This window comes from Drosophila kikkawai, unplaced genomic scaffold (assembly GCF_030179895.1).
Source record: "Drosophila kikkawai strain 14028-0561.14 unplaced genomic scaffold, DkikHiC1v2 scaffold_128, whole genome shotgun sequence".
Lineage (NCBI taxonomy): Eukaryota > Metazoa > Arthropoda > Insecta > Diptera > Drosophilidae > Drosophila > Drosophila kikkawai.
Window position 1 is genome coordinate 261,581 of NW_027222458.1, and position 19,689 is coordinate 281,269.

At 55.5% G+C, this 19,689-nt stretch overlaps 2 protein-coding genes across 2 annotated transcripts; one reads left to right on the plus strand and one right to left on the minus strand.

Moving 5' to 3' along the window:
* Positions 1-11,544: 11,544 nt before the first annotated feature.
* Positions 11,545-15,639, minus strand: LOC138929312 (uncharacterized). The gene is made up of 3 exons (XM_070288760.1): positions 14,546-15,639; positions 13,383-14,192; positions 11,545-13,330 (listed from the first exon to the last, which is right to left on the minus strand). The coding sequence occupies exons 1-3, from the start codon at positions 15,637-15,639 to the stop codon at positions 11,545-11,547; spliced, it is 3,690 nt and encodes a 1,229-aa protein (XP_070144861.1).
* Positions 15,640-17,354: 1,715 nt separating this feature from the next.
* LOC121502676 (uncharacterized) lies at positions 17,355-18,536 on the plus strand. Its single transcript, XM_041776377.1, has one exon. The coding sequence runs from the start codon at positions 17,355-17,357 to the stop codon at positions 18,534-18,536; it is 1,182 nt and encodes a 393-aa protein (XP_041632311.1).
* The last annotated feature ends 1,153 nt before the right edge of the window (positions 18,537-19,689 follow it).

Genomic DNA, 19,689 nt, shown 5'->3' on the forward strand with positions numbered 1-19,689 from the left:
TCCATCGTCCATCTCTCCAAAACATTGGGGCACTTCGGTGCCCTCCGCGGGCCGCAGGAGCCGTGCCTCGACAGGTAAGTCTGGAGGCTACACTCACACTGCGTCCTACGTACTGTAACCACTTTTATTCCCCTAGGGGCACTGCCACAGCGCGAGTCTATTGCGGAGCCCCCGATGGGGCGTCCGTTCACCGCGACTTACACACACCGACCGTTTTTTTATATACGTTTATTATTTATTAACTACACTTAACAAATACTATACAACAAACAAACTAGGTATTGACGGGGCCAAGGGCCCGCATTGTGCGGTACGGCCGCAAAGCAATGCTTCGCACAATAGAAGGCCGCTCAGCCAGTCCGCTCGTTTCGTACTCTCTCCAGCGACCTGAGGGATTTCATCAGCTTAGCTGCGAATTCCGCCACCGCATCCCACGTCCTTTGGTTCGACAGCATCAACGGCACCAGAGTGTCTACCCTGATCGCTGACCCCGCTACCGCCTCCAGCTCGTCCCTCTCCTCGTCGAATCGGCGGCATTCGAAGAATACGTGTCCCGCATCCTCGATTATCCCGGATCCGCACTCCGGGCATCCATCCTCCGTGTCATGGCCGAACCTTTTCAAGTAGCTGCGGAAGCAGCCATGCCCGCTCAGCACCTGGGTTAGGTAAAAGTCTACCTCCCCGTGCTTCCGCTCCATCCAGGCCTCGATGTTGGGGATGAGCCTATGCGTCCACCGTCCCTTGGGCGAGGCATCCCACCTGGCCTGCCAGCTCACATAGCTCCTTGCCCTGGCCGCGCTTTTCAGCTCGGCAGTCGTGGCTCTTTCAGGTCCTTGTTGGCTGTGCAGCGCAGCGCGAATGTCCGACTTCTCGCTGACCAACTCCTTCAGTGGGACTAGACCGGCTAGCACCAGTACCGCGTCGTCCGAAATCGTACGGAAGGCGCTCGCCACTCGGATGGCACAGAGTCTATAAGTTGACTCGACTCCCCGCATGAAGGACTTCTTCTTCGCCGCCTCGGCCCACACCGGCGCCGCATAGAGCAGTTGAGAGGTGACGACGCTTACCAGCAGCCTTCTGGCATTCTGCTTGGGTCCTCGTGTATTTAGCAGTATCCGCGCGAGTGCTCCTGCTGTCCCACTGGCCTTCTTCTGGGCGTACTGGAGATGCTCCTTGAAGCAAAGCCTGGTGTCGAGGAGAACTCCAAGGTACTTCACAGCCCTCTGCGACTCGATCACGGCTCCGCCAACCTGGATCTCGGCCGTTTCCACCTTTTTCCGGCTCGAAATGAGGACCGCCTCCGTCTTGTGCGCCGCTAGCTCCAGACCAGCGCTCGAGAGCCACGATTCGATCGCCTTGATCGCAGCATTCGCCTTACTCTCTGCAGCCGTGCGCTCCTTCGCAACTACCACCACCGCTACGTCGTCGGCGAAGCCTACGGTAGTGGTGTCGCTGGGCATCGGGAGTCGTAGAACCCCATCGTACATGGTATTCCAGAGCAGGGGTCCCAACACGGAGCCCTGAGGGACTCCGGCTGAGACTTCGTATACTCTGGAACCCACATCCGTGTCTACAATGAGCACCCTCTGGCTGAAATAGCTCCTAGCTATCTCCAGTAGGTACCCTGGGATGTTCAGCGCAGCGAGGGACTCCAGCGTCCGGTTCCAGTCGGCAGTGTTGAAGGCGTTCCTTACGTCCAGCGTGACTACTAAGCAGTAATTTTTGGAGCCGCCTTTCCACCTTGTTCCTGTGATCGCCGTTTCCGCTATCTGCTTCACCATCTCGATCGCGTCCAGCGTTGATCTCCCCTTTCTAAAGCCAAACTGGCTAGGAGAGAGACCCCCTGCCCTCTCGATGGCGGCATTCAGCCTTGCTGCTATCACCTTCTCGAACACCTTGCCAGTGGTGTCGGTAAGGCAGATAGGCCTGTAGGAGGATGGCTCCCCAGGCGGTTTGCCTGGCTTAGCCAGCAGCAGGAGCTTTTGCCTCTTCCATCTCTCCGGAAAAGTACCCTCCTGGAGGCATCTGGCGTATAGGGTGGCGAACTCCTTTGGGTGAAGCGCGATAGCCAACTTCAGGGCCCTGTTGGGTACTGCGTCCGGCCCAGGCGCCTTTTTGGTGCGAACGCTCCTTCCCGTCCGGATCACCTCGTCCTCGGAGACCTCACAGTCGACGATGGGGTGGCGCTCCGCACTGGGCTGCGTCATCACCACCGGGGCTCCCCTCGGGAACAGTGCCTGCACTATGGAGTCCAGGGCTTCCGGGTCCGAAGGAGCCGTGCTGCCTGCTTTTAGCCCCTTGACCACCAATCTGTAGGCACCGCCCCAGGGGTCGTTTTCCGCCTCGTCGCAGAGCCGCAGAAAGCACTCTCTCTTTGCTTCTCTTATGGCCAGTTTTAGGGCCCTCCTGGCCGACTTGTAGGCTTCGCAGCACTCGACCAGTCGAGAGGAGCCACGTGCCCGGGTCATTTGCCTCCGAGCATGGAGGCACTTTGCCCGGAGATCGGCTATCTCTTCGCTCCACCAGAATGTTGGCCTTTGATTCCTCCGACATGTCCCTCTCAGCCGCATGCTCTGGTCGCAGGCGTGCTCCAGGGCTGCTGCGATCTGGTTTGCAGCCTCGTTGGCTTCACCCAGCGCCTCGGCTGACATGCCGTCCAGCGCGTTGGCGAATGCCTGGGTGCGCAGCGTGTCCGGCCGGTAGGCTTTCCTGGGCCGCAGCCGTGTGCGGGTGGTCCCCTCCGGCGCACCCACGGTGCATAGGATCGCCTCGTGGTCGCTCCCGGTGTAAGCGTCGCTGACCCCCCAGCTGGCGTCCTGGGAAATTGCGCTGCTCACAAAGGTCAGGTCGATTATTGAGGCGGCTCCTGCTCTGGCAAATGTGTGCCTCATCCCGTCGTTTAGGAGGACCACGTCCGTCGAGGCAAATGCCTCCAGCACCGCGCGTCCCCTGGCGTTAGTGGAGACGGATCCCCACTCGAGGGCCCAGGCGTTGAAATCGCCTCCGACTACAACCTTGGCCCTGCCACGCATGTCGCTGCATAGGTTGTCCAGGATCCTGCTGAATGCATCCAGCGGGAGACTGGGGGCCAAGTAGCAGCTGTAAATGCAAAAGCCACTGATATCCGCCCGCACAAATCCATCGGCTGAAAGGATGTTGGACATCCGCCGCTGTCCGCCGCCACAGAGCCAAAGGGCCGCCTTGCCGGAGCGGTCCTTCGCCCATGCTCCTCCCTCCCTCGCCTTGTATGGTTCGCTAAGTATAGCGACGTCCGCCGCTACCTCGCTCACCGTCTGCAGAAGCAGGTCCTGCGCCGCTCTGCAGTGATTCAAGTTGATTTGGATCAACTGCATGCAGGCGTACGGTTCCCTTTCCCTCTGTTTGAGGCTGGGCAGCCCGTGCCGCCTGCCTGGTGCCTCGTCTCCTTGCTACTAGCCGCCTTGCACAGGAATCACGATGGCTCCTTGGAACAATCGGCCGCCTTGTGTCACATCTCTCCGCATTTGAAGCAACAGGCACTCCTATCCACCGGGTTCTTGCAGTGGATCGCAATGTGCCCGGTTTCCAGGCACCTGAAGCACCTCGGTGGGCCGGTTCTTTCGCGGATCCTACAGGATGACCATCCGATCCGCACCTCTCCGCGCTGAAGGACTGCCTTGCCCAATGGGACGGGCAGGCTGACCACCGCCAGCTGCGTTTCTGAGCGGCCACTGCGCATGCTCCGGACTCTCACCCGTTCTGCCTCGAAGTTGAACTGGCCGGCAATAGCGGCGCAGACCTCCTTCTTCGAGGTGATAGAGTCGATGTTCCGTACCTCCAGAACCAGCACTTTCGTGTCCTCCGTCGACGCACGCACAGTCGCGGAGTCACCGAGCACCCTCTCGATGCTCTCCTTCATCTCCTCGGCGCTCTCACCACTCCCTTTAGCCACCTCTAGGAGCAGGTTGCCGTTGTTGGTGCGCCGAACCTTTGAGACGCAGGCGCCCAGGTCCGACAACTGCTTGTCGTCCCTCCTGGTCACCATAGCTAGTACCTCGCTGTAAGACTTGCCGTTTGCTTGCACGATGACAGCATCGGGTCGTCCACGGCGCGCTGCCCTCGGCTTCTTGGCGACTACCCTCCATTCACCGGTGGGCTTTGCGGTGTTCTCGAGGATCCGGGTGGCGGTGTGTGCCTCCGCGGACTCTGAGTGGGCTCCTTGTGTCTTTTTCCGGGGATTTCTGGGCCCCCTCTCGCTTCCCTGCTGGGTTGCGCCGGCTGGTTTAGGGGCAGGCACAGGCGCGGGTAGTTCCGGCCAGTTTGGCTGGCTAAGCCTACGCCAGGGCTCTGTTTGGGCTGTAGCCTCCTTTTTCCCGACGGTCTTTGTCTGCTGCTCCTTGTCGGCGCTGCATGTGCTCTGGGCGCATTTTGGGCACAGACTGGTCCCGACGTCGCACTCCTGCCTTTCTTTGGAACCCGCGGCTGCCGCTCTGCTCGCCGCCAGAATGCTCGCATGTAGCGCCTTCATTTTGGCAAACAGCTCCCTCGTGGAGACGGTGATGTGGCGCGTCGTCTTGTCCATCATCTTCGTGGAGACTTCCTGCAGCAGCTTTCCCAGCTCCTGGAGGTCCTGCAGGCTGGCTGCCTCCTCTGCCGCCTTACTCTTCTTGGCCGGCGTAGTTCTTTGCGAGCTGGTCGGGCTCGCAGGATCCCGCGTCCTCTTGGGGGGCGGCGTTGAGCTTGGCCCAGGGCTCCGCCCATCTTCTAGGGCTTCCAGCGCTGTGGGCGTTCGGGAGACCTTGCCGCTCCTCCTGAAGGCCTCTGCTTCATCCCCTTCCCTCTCTTGGCGGGGCGTCCTCGCTAGAGTCGAGCCGCACGCAAAGGGATCTTCATCATTCTCCATGGCCGGCTTGTCGTCCGCGCAGGGCTCCCACGCTGGCCAAGGATTTCCCCTTGGCTATGCGACGGGGGTTATACCGCCCCTTCTCGGTCCCCGACGTCCCTTGCTCGGGACACCGCTTGCGCGGGGGATCGGATTTTGGTCGGCTCCGTGACCTTTTCCCGCCAGCCGACTGCGCAGCCGTGCACGGCCTCAGGGAGATAACTTTGTTTATTAAGATAAGTAAACAAACAATTTATTTATGCGCGCCGATGTTATTTTTTAAAAAGATAATAGGGCGGGAAAGCTTAGCAACGCGCGTTTTCCAACACTGGTAATGCTTGTGCTGTTAAGCGCGGCTGTAAGAAGCTCCTCCACTGGCGTTTAACAACACTAGGATCTTAGAGCGATCAGCTGTGTTTACGTTTGGAAAGAAAACGCGGGGAAAAGCGGCTTGTGGAAGGTGTGAGGAAGAAAGTAAAGTGAGAGCGGAAAAGGCGTTTGTGCGGAGGAGAGGCGAGAAGTCACCCCCTCCCCTTACCTCGAGTCCCTCCTGCGGGTCAAGTGCCCAGGTTGGTTTTGGCAACCGGGGAAGACTGCGGGGGCCGACCCAGGAGCAGTACCAGGTACGTACCGGGGTACTAGGAGCCTTGCACTACACTTTGGGTACTTTTCAGGCTAAATACACGGCGGCACCGACCGAAGAAAGGATTATCAGACGGAGCGCGGTCAAAAACACAACCTCAACGTTCAAGCTTCACATCTCTGTCTCCACACCGACCGTCCGTACAGTTGTGTTTTTTTTTTTTATTTTATTTTTTTTTTATTTTTTTTTAAATTCGTTTATTTAACATTAGGGGTGGGGGGGCATGTACATAAGGGAAGGGTGGGGTTTAACATTAGAAGGGGGGCAGTTCACTCGCGCGGTACGGCCGCGAAGCATTGCTTCGCGCGGGCGCCGCTCCCAGACTATGACTCCTCCTGATTCCTGCGCCTCTCCTCGATCCTGAGCTTACCCATGATCGCGGCGGCGAAGCTGGAGACTCCTTGCCAGTTTACCTCGCTCCTCAACATCACTGCAACGAGGTTTTCCACGCTAATACTGGTATGTAGAAGGGACTCCACCGCGCGCCGCTCGCTCTCGAATTTAACACACGAGAACAGCGCGTGCTCAGCTGTCTCCTCAACGTCCTGGCCGCATCGACTGCAGCCTCCACTCTCCTCGTGGCCGAACCTATGTAGGTAGCCCTTAAAGCACCCGTGGCCACTAAGTACCTGCGTCAGGAAGAAATTAACCTGTCCGTGTTTTCTCTTGGTCCACGTCTCCAGGCACGGGATTAGACGGTGCGTCCACCGGCCTTTTGTGGAGGCATCCCAGCGTGATTGCCACGCGGTTAGCGTTGCCATTTTCGCCTCTGCTTTTGCCTCCTTCTTCTCACGGGGCGACAGTGCTTGGCCGTGGACCTTCTTGAAGATATCGGCCTGCTCCTTGGCCAGCAGATCTATCGGCGGGGTGCCAGCTATGACTAGCGCCGCCTGATCAGAGACCGTCCTAAACGCACTGCAAATGCGAAGAGCGGCCAGACGGTGTGCGGCCATCAGCCCGCGGCCGTAAGAAGGCGTCGCCATGGCGTGGCTCCATACGGGGGCTGCATATAGCATAGTTGCTCTAGCTGCGCTCGCTAAGAGGAGCTTGCTCGCTTGTCTTGGGCCGTGATGGTTCAGCATGATCCTTGAGAGTGCTCTCACTGTCGTGGCAGCCTTGGAGCTTGCGTAAGTCAGGTGCTCCCTGAAGGAGAGTCTGGTGTCGATCATCACTCCTAGGTATTTAATAGCTCTAGAAGATCTGACCGATGCATCGCAGACCCGCACGCTTGCCACCTCCACCTTCTTCCTGCTGCTCACCAGGACGGCTTCGGTTTTCTGCGGCGCTAGCTGCAGTCCGGCATTCGACAGCCACTCGTTGATTATGGCTATGCTCAGGCTGCTGTTCTCCTCTGCTCCTGCAATCTCCTTTGCGACGGTGACCACCGCTATGTCGTCTGCGAAGCCCACAATCTCCGTTCTCCCAGGCAGTGGAAGCCGGAGGACACCGTCGTACATTGCATTCCACAAAAGTGGCGCAAGCACGGACCCTTGTGGAACACCGCACGACAGCTCGACCGCTTGAGTACCGCTGTCCGAGTCTATCTGCAGCACCCTGTCGTGAAAGTAATTTCGCATCAGGTTGAGCAGATAGGTGGGAACTCCGAAGTTGGACAAGGCATCCATTATCCGTCCCCATCTCGCCGTGTTGAACGCATTGCGTATGTCCAGGGTGACAATAAGGCAATATTCCTTAGAGCCCCCTTTCCAGCGCTGTCCGGCGATCGCCGCGGAGGCAATGTCCACCACCTTGGAGATAGCGTCGACGGTAGACTTGGCCTTTCTAAACCCGTACTGGGAGTCAGAGAGACCTCCTGCCGCTACGATAGCCCTCTCCAGTCTCGTGCTGATTAAGTGTTCCAGCACCTTGCCGGCCCCGTCTATCAGGCATATGGGTCTGAAGGATGCTGGATCATCCAACGGCTTACCCGGCTTGGGCAGCAGAACCAGTCTCTGCGCTTTCCATCTTGAGGGGAAGAGCCCCTCCCGCATGCATTTCCCGAACAGCACCGCGAATATGTCCGGGCGAAGACAAATGGCTAGCTTGAGCGCCCTGTTGGGAATGCAATCCGGGCCTGGCGCCTTCGTCACCTTGATCCTACCCGCCATCGCCATCATCTCCTCTTCGGAGACGGGCTCGAGCTCATGCATCGGGTAGGTGCCAGCCCCCGTGGCAAGCTCAGGGTTAGACATCCTGGGGAATAGGTGCGCAACTATCTTCCCGAGGCTTTCCGCGTCCAGTGGGGCGCAGTTGTTCGCTCTGCCGACTTTCTTTACAATTAATTTGTAAGCGTTCCCCCACGGGTCTCGGTCCGCTGCCTCGCACAGCTCCAGAAAGCATTTTCTCTTGCTGCCCTTTATTGCCGCCTTGAGGGCTCTTCTGCACCGATGGTATGCCTCGCGCTTTACCAGGTGTGACTGGGATCCGCGCGACCGTTGGTAAAGTCGCCTGGCTCTCACGCATTCCATTCGTGCCTCTGCTATCTCCTGGTTCCACCAGTACACGGAGGCGCGGTGCCTAGAGTGGGCGGACCTGGATGGAATGCACTCCTCACAGGCCGATAGCACCTGACCCATCACCGAACTGGCCATGACATCGGAGTCGCCTGACGCTTCCACACTCTGCATCCTTAGTGCAAAGGCTTGGGTGTCGAGCAAGTCGGCCTTAAAGCTTTTGCGCTGCTGCGCGGGGGGAGGTGGAGGGAGCGTGCTGCGAACATCCAGCGTGGTAAAAATAGCCGCGTGGTCACTTGCCGTGTACACCCCGCTAAGTATCCACCTGCACTGCCCTGCTCTCGAGCGACTGGCGAAGGTGAGGTCCACCACCGATCCTGCTCCCGCCCTGCTAAACGTGTGCTCCTGCCCTACGTTGAGTAAGGCCACATCTAGCGTTGAGAGCGCTTCTAGGAGTGTTCTGCCACGGGCGTTTGTGGTAACGCTGCCCCAGTCGACCGCCCAGGCGTTGAAATCTCCAGCAAGCAGAGTCGGAGAGCGGCCTCTTGCATCAGCAGCAAGCCTGTCCAGGATGGCAGCAAACTCTGCTAGCGTGAGGCTAGGGGCTAGGTATGTGCTGTAGACCCACCAGCCTCCAGCTTTGGCACGCACGAAGCCATTGTCCGCGTGAACGTTTTCCAGACGCAGTGACGCGGTTCCGCAAACCCACAAGGCCGCCTTGCCGGAACTATCCACGGCCCAGTTGTGGTTGCGACCACCTCTGTACGGCTCGCTTAGCACTGCGAGATCGGTTCCGTGTTCCCGGACCGTCTGCGACAGCAGGTCTTGCGCTGCCGCGCAGTGATTCAGATTAATCTGAATCACTTTCATGCCCTTTGTTTAAGGCCATCTCTGGACGACGCCACCAGTGGGCAGGAACGGCTTCCGGCCTGGTGACTCGTGTCCTTCCTTTTGAGCTGCTCGCACTTGTAGCAGTTTGCTGGATTAGGGCAGTCTGCTGCCTTATGCCCTTCCTTCCCGCATTTAAAGCAGGCCTTGCTTCTGTCTACGGAGCTCCGGCATCTGCTGGCCACGTGCCCCGTGTCCAGACACCTGTAGCACTTGAGCTGGGGCTCCAGCTCCTTGATCCGGCACCTAGTCCATCCGACCTTAATTTTGCCGAGTTTGATGAGCGCGCCTGCCACGCCCGCCGGAACCGTGAAGGTTGCGGCCTGGCTTCCTGAGGCCAAGGCGCGTATCCCTTTTATTGTCACCGAGTTCGTAGGGAGGTCCGCCTGCTTGACTAGCGCATTCACTAGCTCCTCCTTTGTGGTCAGCTCGTCCAGGTCCCATATCCGGAAGACGGCCTGTGGCGTCATTGTGCGGATCGTGGCTCTGGCTCCCAGTGCTTTGCCAATCAGCTCCTTAAAGCCGCTGGTTTGGGCCTGCGAGTTGCGCTTAATCTCCAGTAGCAACTCTCCTTTAGCTGTCTTTCTGACTCTGGAGACGCTATCGCCAACTTCTTCCATCTTGGCGTCATTAGCTCGCGTAACCAGACCGAGCACTTCGCTATAAGACATGTCTGGAGGAGGGCTTATGATCAGCGCATCCTTACCCCGTCTTTTGGGCCTCTCGCGCCGGCCTGCTCCGGGATGAGCTCGTCGTGTTTGCTCGATGGGCGCCTTTCCGTCTCCTCCATTGGTGCCCTCCGCAATTCTCCTAGGATTCGGTGGTTGCGAGCTCCTCACCAAGTGGCGTTTAGGGTCGCTTCCCTGATCGCGTTTATCCGGGCGGACACGCCTGCTCGGAGAGGTTTGGGCTGACTTGTCGTGGCGCGGAATACAGACTTGAGCTGTCTGGCACCCGCGTTCCGCAGTTTCCTCACTCCGTGTGTGGGGGGGCCTTGCCTCCGGGTTGCGCATTAATGCTTCTTGGAGCTCCTTGAGCCTGGCGAAGGCATTCTTCATACCCTGGTTGATACTCCGCACCTTCTGCTCGTTGACCTTCGTGAGCAGGTCTTCGAGGATCACCCCCATCTCCACTAGCTGTGGCTGGGGGGCTCTGTGCCTCTTTGTAGGCTGCTCAGTCCCTGGTGGACTCGGGGAGTCCCTGTTGCGTTTCGCTAGTGGGGTACTCGAATTGTCCCCTTCAGCGGTCCCGCTTGGGGCTGGGACAGCAGACGCTTTAGCAGCATTTCCTGGCGGGCTGCGCCGTAGGCGGGAGCCCTTCTGGAACGCTCTCAGTTCTTCATCTACATCTACACTTGTAGCATCCGGGTTGACGTCGGCCAAGTGTGCCGCCGGCGTCGCCGTGGTGGGTGGAATGGTAGTTAGGGCCTCCAGAATCCGTGCCCTAGCCGCGGAGTTTACCGCGGGTGGATTTCCACCTGAGTGGCTGCCACCTGGAGTATTATTGTTAATACCAAGCATTCCTATTCCTTTAAATGCAGCAATATACCCTGCTGCTGGGTTGCATTTTATACCTCCTGCCAGGTTGCATTTTATACCTCCTGCCAGGTTTAGATTGCTGCCGACCGATACGGTGCAGACGCAGACCATACCGCCGGCCAATATGGCTCAGACGCGGTATGGATTTGGGGAGTCGTCGCAGCTCGAGCCTGCCGGCCATTATGGCACAGACGCAGACTGATCAGCCGCCCCATTTGGGGCAGGCTAAGTGCGTTACGGGCGTGGGTTGCACCATTCGGGGCATCCAACGATGGCCGAGGATTTCTCCACGACATTAACGCTGGGGGTTATACCGCCCCTCCTCGGTCGCCAGAGCCCCGTTTTAGGGTGTGCCGCGTCGCGGAGGGGATGGCAGTTGGTCCGTTCCATGACCTTTACCACCTCGAAGGCCTCCGCTGTGCTGAGAGGGAGATTCAAGTCCCTGCCATGACCCTCTGCCAAAGGATCGTGGCCGCCGCCCGAAACAGTATTTTTTTTTTTTTTTTTAGCTTTTAACAGCCAGCACTGGTTTGATCGCCAGCGCCGCCTACCGGCCAAGCGCCCTCTGGCGCCCACTGGTTACGGGCCGAGTTACGCGGGCTACAAGCTTACGCACTTTCGCCTTTTCCAACACTGTTACTACAGCTGATCTAACGCTCAGCTGGGATGATATGCCACTTAGTGCGGGCCGCCACATTGGTAAGAGCAATTACCAACGCGTTGAAGAGAAAGTGAAGAAAGGCTCTCGGTGAAAGAGCCACCCCCACTTACCCCTGCCGCCGGAGCTGTGGCCATCGAGTGGACCCTTTGCGCAGAGCACCACGGTCCTAGGAACGGCGGACCGGGCATGTAGGTCCGACCCATGTTCATCCTACAACTTCACATATCACTAACACTTTTATTCGTACTAGGATTGGCCTCTATTCCGCCTCCCTGGGGGAGCGCCCCGGAAAACACAACCTCACCGTTCAGCGTACTACAACTTCCTTCCGTACAGTTGTTTTTTTTTTTTTTTTTTATTTAAAAGATATAAGTATAATACATAGGTAGTAGAGGAAGAAAGAGAAGTGTCCGCTCCCGCGGGACTGCCGCAAAGCTATACTTCACGGGGCGGCTGGCGGTCAGTTGCCGCTCTTCAGGGCTCCGCTCTTCCGGTTTCCTTCAGGTGTCTTCAGTGCGTCGGATCTGCTCCCGGCGTCTCATCTCTCGCATCACGGTGGCTGCCATTTCCGCAACAGCATCCCAATTGGAGGGCATCTCTAGCATACATCTGATTAGATTTTCTGGTGTAAGGCGACGATTCGTGGCTGCTTCCAGCGCAGCTCGTTCTGCCGAGAATAGAGGGCACGCGAAAAAGACATGCTCCGCATCCTCGATAACTGCGCTCCCGCAGTAGTCGCAGTATGGATTGGCTTCGTGCTTGAACCTGTGCAGGTAAGCCTTAAAGCATCCATGGCCAGTTATGATCTGCGTGGTGTGAAAATCCAACTGCCCAGTGCGACGCTGGATCCAGGGTACCAGGTCAGGGATGAGCCTATGGGTCCATCGGCCTGTGCTCGCGTTGTTCCATCTCACTTGCCACCGTGCGATAGTGTCACTCCGTTGGGTTCTGCTGCCTGAGTTTCCGGTCCTTCGCTCTTCTGCCAGAAGTTCGATCGGTACGGTTCCCGATACCACTAGCGCCGCCTCTTCCGAGACCGTGCAAAAGCAACTGGAAATTCGCAGTGCACAACGTCTGTAAACAGACTTGCATTGCCGGCTGTAGCTAACGGTCTTCATGGCATCAGCCCATATAGGCGCGGCATACAGGATGGTCGAGGTCACCACTGTCGCTATCAGTCGCCTGCTGTGCTGCTTGGGGCCACGGTTGTTGGCCATCATCCTCGAAATGGCAGCGGTAGCTTTGGATGCCTTGGCCGCAGCATATTCCAGATGGGTCTTGAAGTTCAGCCTGTGGTCGATCATGACTCCCAGGTACTTGATCACCGGGGTGGACTCAATGGTAGTCGAGCCGACCCTGAAGCTCACCTTCTCTACTATTTTTCTGCTGCTTATGAGCACTGCTTCCGTTTTGTGCTCGGCCAGCGAGAGCCCGTTGTCTGCGAGCCAGGACATCAGTATGTCGATGGCGCGGCTGCATTTTGTAGAGACTTCGGTTAGGTGCTTCTCCACCGTGACCAGTGCGATGTCGTCCGCGAACCCCACTACCGCGCAGCCAGGTGGTAATGGGAGCCTGAGAACCCCGTCATACATGACGTTCCACAGGATAGGCCCAAGAACTGAGCCTTGCGGTACGCCTCCTGTGACTTGGTGCTGTTGGTGGCCGGCATCAGATTCATATAGGAGCACTCGGTCTTTGAAATAGTCGGCTATTAACTTGATCAGGTATCCAGATATGCCAGCGCGCTGCAATGCCTGCAGGACTAGGCTCCAATTTGCCGAATTAAATGCATTTTTGACGTCGAGGGTACATACAAGGCAGTATTGCTTAGTGCCACCCTGCCATCTTTCGCCTTCGATCGCATTTGCTGCAAGCTGGGTCACTTCTCGGATCGCGTCGATTGTGCTTCTCTTCTTTCGGAACCCATGCTGGTGGCCCGAGAGTGCTCCGCGTTCCTCGATTTCTCTCTCCAGTCTGCTGCAGATGATGCGCTCAAATATCTTCCCCAATGTGTTTAGCATACAGAGGGGTCGGTATGAGGAAGGATCGTCGTTCAGTTTACCAGGCTTCGGGATAAGCACAAGTCTTTGCTGCTTCCAAATTCTCGGGAAGGTACGCTCGCCGATGCACTTGTTGTACAGCTCTGTGAATAGGCTCGTATTTGCTCTGATTACGGCGTGCAGTGCCGCGTTTGGGATGCCATCTGGTCCCGGGGCCTTGGATATTTTGCTACTGGCCACCGCGCTCATGACTTCCTCTTCGCTGATGGTGAGCCTCAAATAGCTCCTGCATGGGCCGTCCACGGCTTCGTTGGCACCTGCGCCTCGCAGAGATGCACTCTTTCCTGGCTGTGGCTATCTCTTGGTTCCACCAGGGGACTGGTCGCCTTCCTTGTCCTCTAGTCGAGCTCTCCATTGCCGCATCGCAAGCTGTCTTGATCCTCGCAGATACCTCGTCTGCGCAAGTGTTTGCGTCGCCAGAAATGGTATTGCCATCCATGTTTTCTAGGAGTTCCTCGACATTTAGAGTGCCTACTTTGTAGGCAGGTTGCCGATTCGGAAGGCTCGGCAGGGAGTGACTCGTCTTTATCACTATCGCTGCGTGGTCGCTGTAGGTGAGGAGGTCAGTGACTTCCCAGTAGACGCTCCTAGTGAGCTCCGGGCTGGCGAAGGTTAGGTCGATAATTGATTCTCGGCCTGCCTTGCTGTATGTGCATTTGCCTCCGTCGTTGAGAAGGCAGACATCCAGGGTCGCCAGGGCATCTAGTAAGGCGGTTCCCCTCTGAGTTGTTGCCGTGCTCCCCCACGTGGTGGACCATGCGTTGAAGTCCCCGGCAATTATTACCGGGGATCGTCCCCGAGCGTCTTGGGCAATCTCCTGGATTACATCCTTGAATGCATCTATGTGCATACTTGGCGGAAGGTAGCAGCTGTATATTGTAGTCGCCTGGCACTTGGCCCTGGCGTAGCCAGGTCTCGAAGCTCTCTGCGATAGGTGTTCCGGAGGCTGTCCACAGCTCCAGATGGCAGCCCCGCCATCCGCGCTTTGCTGCCATACTCCTTCTGGTTTTGCCTTGTAGGGTTCACTCAGTATAGCGATGTCGATTCTCTGCTCAATCGCCGTCTGCGACAGTAAGTCTTGGGCTGCTCTGCAGTGGTTTAGGTTAAGCTGGAGAAACTTAACCATTCTGCATATACTTGACGGCTCTCTGGTATTCTGGGCAGGTCCTGCTTATTGTAGCGTGCTCTGCCTCCTTCGCGTGCTTGCCTCCTCGGGTGCATAGGATGCACTTGGGCTTGTTTTGGCACGTATTGTGCTTGTGGCCCATGCCACCACATTTGAAGCATGACTCCTGTGTGGCTTTAGCTGTTGCGTCGGAGGCTCGGCATCGTGCCGAGGTGTGTCCGAAGCCCATGCATTTGTAGCATCGCTTTGGCTCAGTTTTTTTCTCGGATACGGCATACGACCCATCCTATCCGGATTCTGCCCTTTTCGAGCAACCTCCGCGCATGCTCGGGTCTGAGGTTGACCGTCGCTATTTGCGTTCCGCCGAACCCTTTTCTCATCCTGGGTGAGGCGTCTCGTGGTACGTCGCACTCTTCTCCCGCAAACAGGGCCATGGTGACCTCATCCGCGCTGGTCATGTCGTCTAGGTCGCGGATCTCCACTTGGACCGTCTCCTGCATAACCGCCACCTCTGCTTTACCGGAGATGGCAGTCTTTAGGGCTGCTTGCAGCTGCTGCGTGGATGGGTCCAGGTTTTTCTGCATTCTTAGGAGGAGTCCACCGTTCGCTGTCCTCCGCAATCCTTGCACATTGTCCTTGAGTCCCTGTAGAGAGGGCTCAGTTTTGACAATCTTGAGCATGTCTGCGTATGATCCTGCGCTGCATTTGATTATAATTGCGTCGGCGCGCTGCTTCCTGGGCATTGCAGGGTGAGTTGCACGGCTCCCATTGTTATCGCCGCTCGTATCTTTGACTTCTGCTTTCTTAGGTCTGGGTTTAGCCTTGACCTGCTGCCATGCCGCATTTCGCGGTCTGTTTTCAGGCACAGCACTAGGGTTCATGGTAGCCAGCGTGGGGGTGGTCTGCTGGCTTGCACTCGTAGTGGATCCCTTGGTGTGGCCGTCAGCGAGTGCGGCAACGATTTCGAGCTGCAGCTTCTTCATAGCTTGCATCGAATCGATCGTCCCCTGCGTGACGTGCCGTACTACCTTCTTGTTGTTGCTCTTAGTGTCGGTAAACTTCGCAATCATTTCGTCGAGCATTGCTCCTAGCTTCTCGACTAGCGCTGGGGCATTAGCTTCGACCTTTTGCCTCTTGTGGGCTTCGGCCTGCTTCCCGTCAGGGCTTACCGCGTCCCAGCTTCGCTTCGGGGTTGCCTGATCTTCGATTATGTCGCCAAAGCATAAAACCGGCAGATGCACTTTCGGCGGCGCTGACACCGGGTGGATATCCGGCGCGCTGGCCGGAGGCGAGTGCCGGACCTTCTGCTTGAGTCGCTGGAAGTCCCGCATCAGCTCCTGCTCAGCTCTCATTACTGCTAGTGCCTGGGTCTCGTCGTCCCGGCCTGATCGCAGCTTCTCCTCACTCATCGCACCTGCTCCTAGCGGGGTCCCTCGGTGCGCGGGGATTTCCCCCTGCGAATGCCTGATGGGAGTTATACCGCTCCTTCTCGGTCCCCAGAGCCCCTTTTGGTTGGCGCCGCCTCAGCGGGGGGGTTGGAAAATGGCGAGATCCTTGGCCTTGTGCTCTTAGCCCCACCGGAGCCAACTGCGGAATGTGGATGACAATTCCTAAGCCCTAATTTAAGCACAAATCCGAGCTTGATTTAAACCTTGGATCCAGATCAAATCAAGTCTTAAATTTAGATTTAAACTTGAATTCAAATCCAAACCCAGACCTAAGCCCAAATTCAAACCTAAACTCAAATTCAAACTTAAAATTTAAAATTCAAAACTCGAATTCAAAAATTTAAAATTTATAATTTAAAATTCAAAATTCGAAATTTAAAACCCAAAATTCAAAATTTAAAATTCAAAATTTAAAATCCAAAATTTAAAATTTAAAACTCAAAATTTAAAATTCAAAATCCAAAATTTAAAATTTAAAATCTAAAATTCAAAATTCAAAATCTAAAATTCAAAATTCAAAACCTAAAATTCAAAATTTATAATTTAAAATTCAAAGCTTAAAACCTAAAATTAAAAATTCAAAATTTAAAACTTAAAATTCAAAATTCAAAATTTAAAATCTAAAATTCAAAATTTAAAGTATAAAATTTAAAGTTCAAAATCTAAATTCAAAACTCAAAATTGAAAATTCAAAATTTAAAATCTAAATTCAAATTCAAGTTCAAATTCAGATCCAAATTCAGATCCAAATCCAAATCTAAATTTAAGTTCTGGCTATGGCGGGAATTTGTCTGCTCGCGTTTCCCAATACTGCGCGGGTGCGAAAGCTCGCTGCGCATGCGCTGCACAACACTATGATCAGCTGATCGTGTGTTGCGCCTAAAAGAGAAAAACGCGAGGGAAAAAGTGGCGTGTGGAAACTATTCCAAGCTGTGAGAGCGTTCGTGGGAAATAGAGCCGCTCGCTGGACAGGAGAGAGTCCCCCCCTTGCCCACGTACAGTTGTGTGTGTGAGTGTGTGTGTGGTGTGTGTGTGGTGTGTGTGTGGTGTGTGTGTGGTGTGTGTGTGGTGTGTGTGTGTGTGGTGTGTGCGTGTATGTGCCTAATCCTAACTTATAAAATATACTAAATTCTAGGGTAAATTATCTTATTTATATACACTATTTATATATAGGGTTTTTTGGGTGGTATGGGTGTACCAATACAAGGCAAAGTCAACAGAGCAACTGTTGATGAATATTCCTTGGCTCTAATGGTACACCAAGTCGACTCGTGAATATCGGTTCGATAGACACCACCTTCTCTTGGGAGAAGGTCCTCCGCGTGGTACCTCCTGGAAACGTACTGCGGTACGGCCAATGCGAGCGGCATCTCCAGTGAATCCCTCACCTAATAATCCTCTGCCTCCCAATCCCTACCGAGACATGGGCAAGTCTTAAAACTACCTCCCCTCAAGTCAGGCGTGTAAAGCGACCCGTGCCCACTGACTATAAGGTTCGCAGCTGAGGGGTTAAACCAGCTGTGTTCGAACGGAGCCTTCCCAGGGCCGGGCAACCCTGGGTCGGAACGAGCCTTGCCGTGGCTTAGGGGCGAAGCCACGGTCGACCTTCCTTCAATGCCCCGAACCCCTCGGGCCCGCCGCGCTCGCCCTGTCGAGCAACGCGGGCGTTTATGAAAATGAATACAACTAAACAATCCGCTTCGGACCTCGTGGGGGAGGTAAAACCCCACCACAAATCGACGGAAAGCGAACTCGACGAGGAGGAGCTACTGCGCTCAGACGACGAGACGCTAGCTCCGTCCAATACAGAGGGAGGTGTAAAGACAAGCACACCTCAAACGACACAACTGAAGCACACTAAAGCGGCGGCAAGCCAAGCCAAAGCGACCGGTAAACACGGGAAGACAAAACCGTGGACACACCAACAACGAAAGGCGCAGGCAAGCAAGGCCCATTTCATCCTCGCCGAAATAGCGAGGAATGAAAAGGAGGGCAAAGCCGACCCGCGCGACGCTGCAGACAAAGCCAGATTTCTAGCAGTGATCGAGGAATACGAGCGCTACGAGAAGGAGCACCCGGAGACGTCTTTGCCTCCTCAAGCAAAGCGTAACCGCTCACAAGAGGTGAGTGAGAGCGCTCCAAAGAGGGCCAAGGACGCTAAGGGAGCACCGAGGCCGACCACGTTCGTCAAACCGGCGAAAAAGTTCAGCGAGGTGGCCAGAGACAGCCTCGCAATGGCACTTATAGATGAGCTCAACGACGATGGGCGCCTGCTGATGGAGAAATGGGAGGAGGTCGAGACCCAGTTGGCGGAGATGGTAACCGACAAATTACTGTCCGAGCCAACGGGCCAGTCACCCTCCTTTGACTCCTCAGACATGGTTAGGGGGCACCGGGTAATCAGGTGCGACGACGAGTTTTCGCGGGATTTCCTGGCGGATTGCGTTGCCAGTCTAAGCAAGGCATGGAAAGGGATTAGCATAAAGCTAGTCCCCGCCAAGGACATCCCAAGGAGACCCAGAGCTCGCATCTGGTTGCCCAAGGGGCTGTCTAGCCATGAAAGGGTGCTCAAGACTCTGCGAGCAATGAATAAGGGAGTCGACATGGAGGACTGGGCCATTCTCAGAGCTGAGAGAGAAATGAAGTCCAGCCAGCCATATCTGTTCTTAATCAACCAGCGCTGCCTAGAACAGCTGAAGGCAGCAGACAACAAGGTCCGGTACGGCATCAGGAAAGCCAAGGTGAAGGTCTTCCTAGACGAACCGGACGACATCCTGGAAGATGAAGTCGAGGACGCCAATAAGCTGCTGGACGATTTGGCGATCGACGACAGCACCCCCAACACCACCCCGATCTAATGCCGACGGTCGTGCAGATAAACCTGAAGCGCAGCTCCCACGCTTCAGCTAATCTGGGGGTCCTTCTCCGGGAGAAGGACATCGACATCGGCCTTATACAAGAGCCATGGACTAGGGACGGACAAATCTCTGGCATGGCCATAAAGGGATACACAACATTGTACACAAACTCGACAGGTAGGCCGAGGGCGGGTATAATCATTAAAAACAACCTTAATGCTCTTCTCTACCCCAATCTCAGCAACTTAGATCTAGCAGTGGCAAGATTCAAGGCGGCGGATGGGACAGCCATACTAATAGCCTCCGGTTACATGGCCCACGACGAACCTGCACCACCTGAAGCGGTTAATAGGGTGATGCAATGGGCCGAGGAGACTAAGACGACGCTCATCCTCGGGTGCGATGTCAACGCAAGGCACACACTGTGGGGAAGTAAGGAGACAAACGAAAGGGGTGAGTCTCTCTTCGATAGTATTATATGTCGTGACGTCAATATTTGTAACAAAGGAAACACGCCCACCTTCATCTTTCCAAGCACGGAAGGATTTCAGGGCTGGGAGGAAGTCCTAGACATAACCCTCGAAATGGAGCATAGTGATTACAAGGTAAGAAATTGGAGAGTCTCTACACAAGACTCGTTTTCAGACCACAGGTACATATTCTTCGAAATCGTGATGCCGGTATATGAAACGGCGCCGAAGCGAAACCCTCGAAACACTGACTGGGACAAATACGGAAAGATTGTACAGTCAAAGGTCAAAGACAGAAGGATCAAGGACTTCACAAATATTCTGAACAAAGCCTACAAAGAGTCATGCAGACTAACATACTCTAAGAAGACATACCCACCATGGTGGAACAAAGAGCTATGCGAGCTCAGAAAGAAAGTTCGAAAAGCCTTCAACACAAGTTACGGAACCAAAGACTGGCAGCCGTACAAAGCAATACACAAAGAATACAAAAAGGCAGTCTACGTAGCCAAGAAGGAATCTTGGAGCAGCTACTGTGAATCGCTGGAAGGAGTCAAAGACACGGCGAGGCTAAGTAAAATCCTATCGAGAGGACACACAAGCCCCACGCTCATAAACAAACCAGACGGGACAGGAAGTACGTCGGCTGAAGAGTCACTGGAAATCCTGCTGAATACGCATTT

Coding starts and splice junctions, on each gene's coding strand:
- LOC121502676 (XM_041776377.1), top strand. CDS start 17,355: ATGAATACAACTAAACAATCCGCTTCGGACCTCGTGGGGGAGGTAAAA.
- LOC138929312 (XM_070288760.1), bottom strand. CDS start 15,639: ATGAGTGAGGAGAAGCTGCGATCAGGCCGGGACGACGAGACCCAGGCA. Junction 14,193..14,545: donor AGACCCGAGCATGCGCGGAG/GTTGCTCGAAAA, acceptor AAACCACTGCAG/AGCAGCCCAAGACTTACTGT. Junction 13,331..13,382: donor ATAGCCACAGCCAGGAAAGA/GTGCATCTCTGC, acceptor CGGCCCATGCAG/GAGCTATTTGAGGCTCACCA.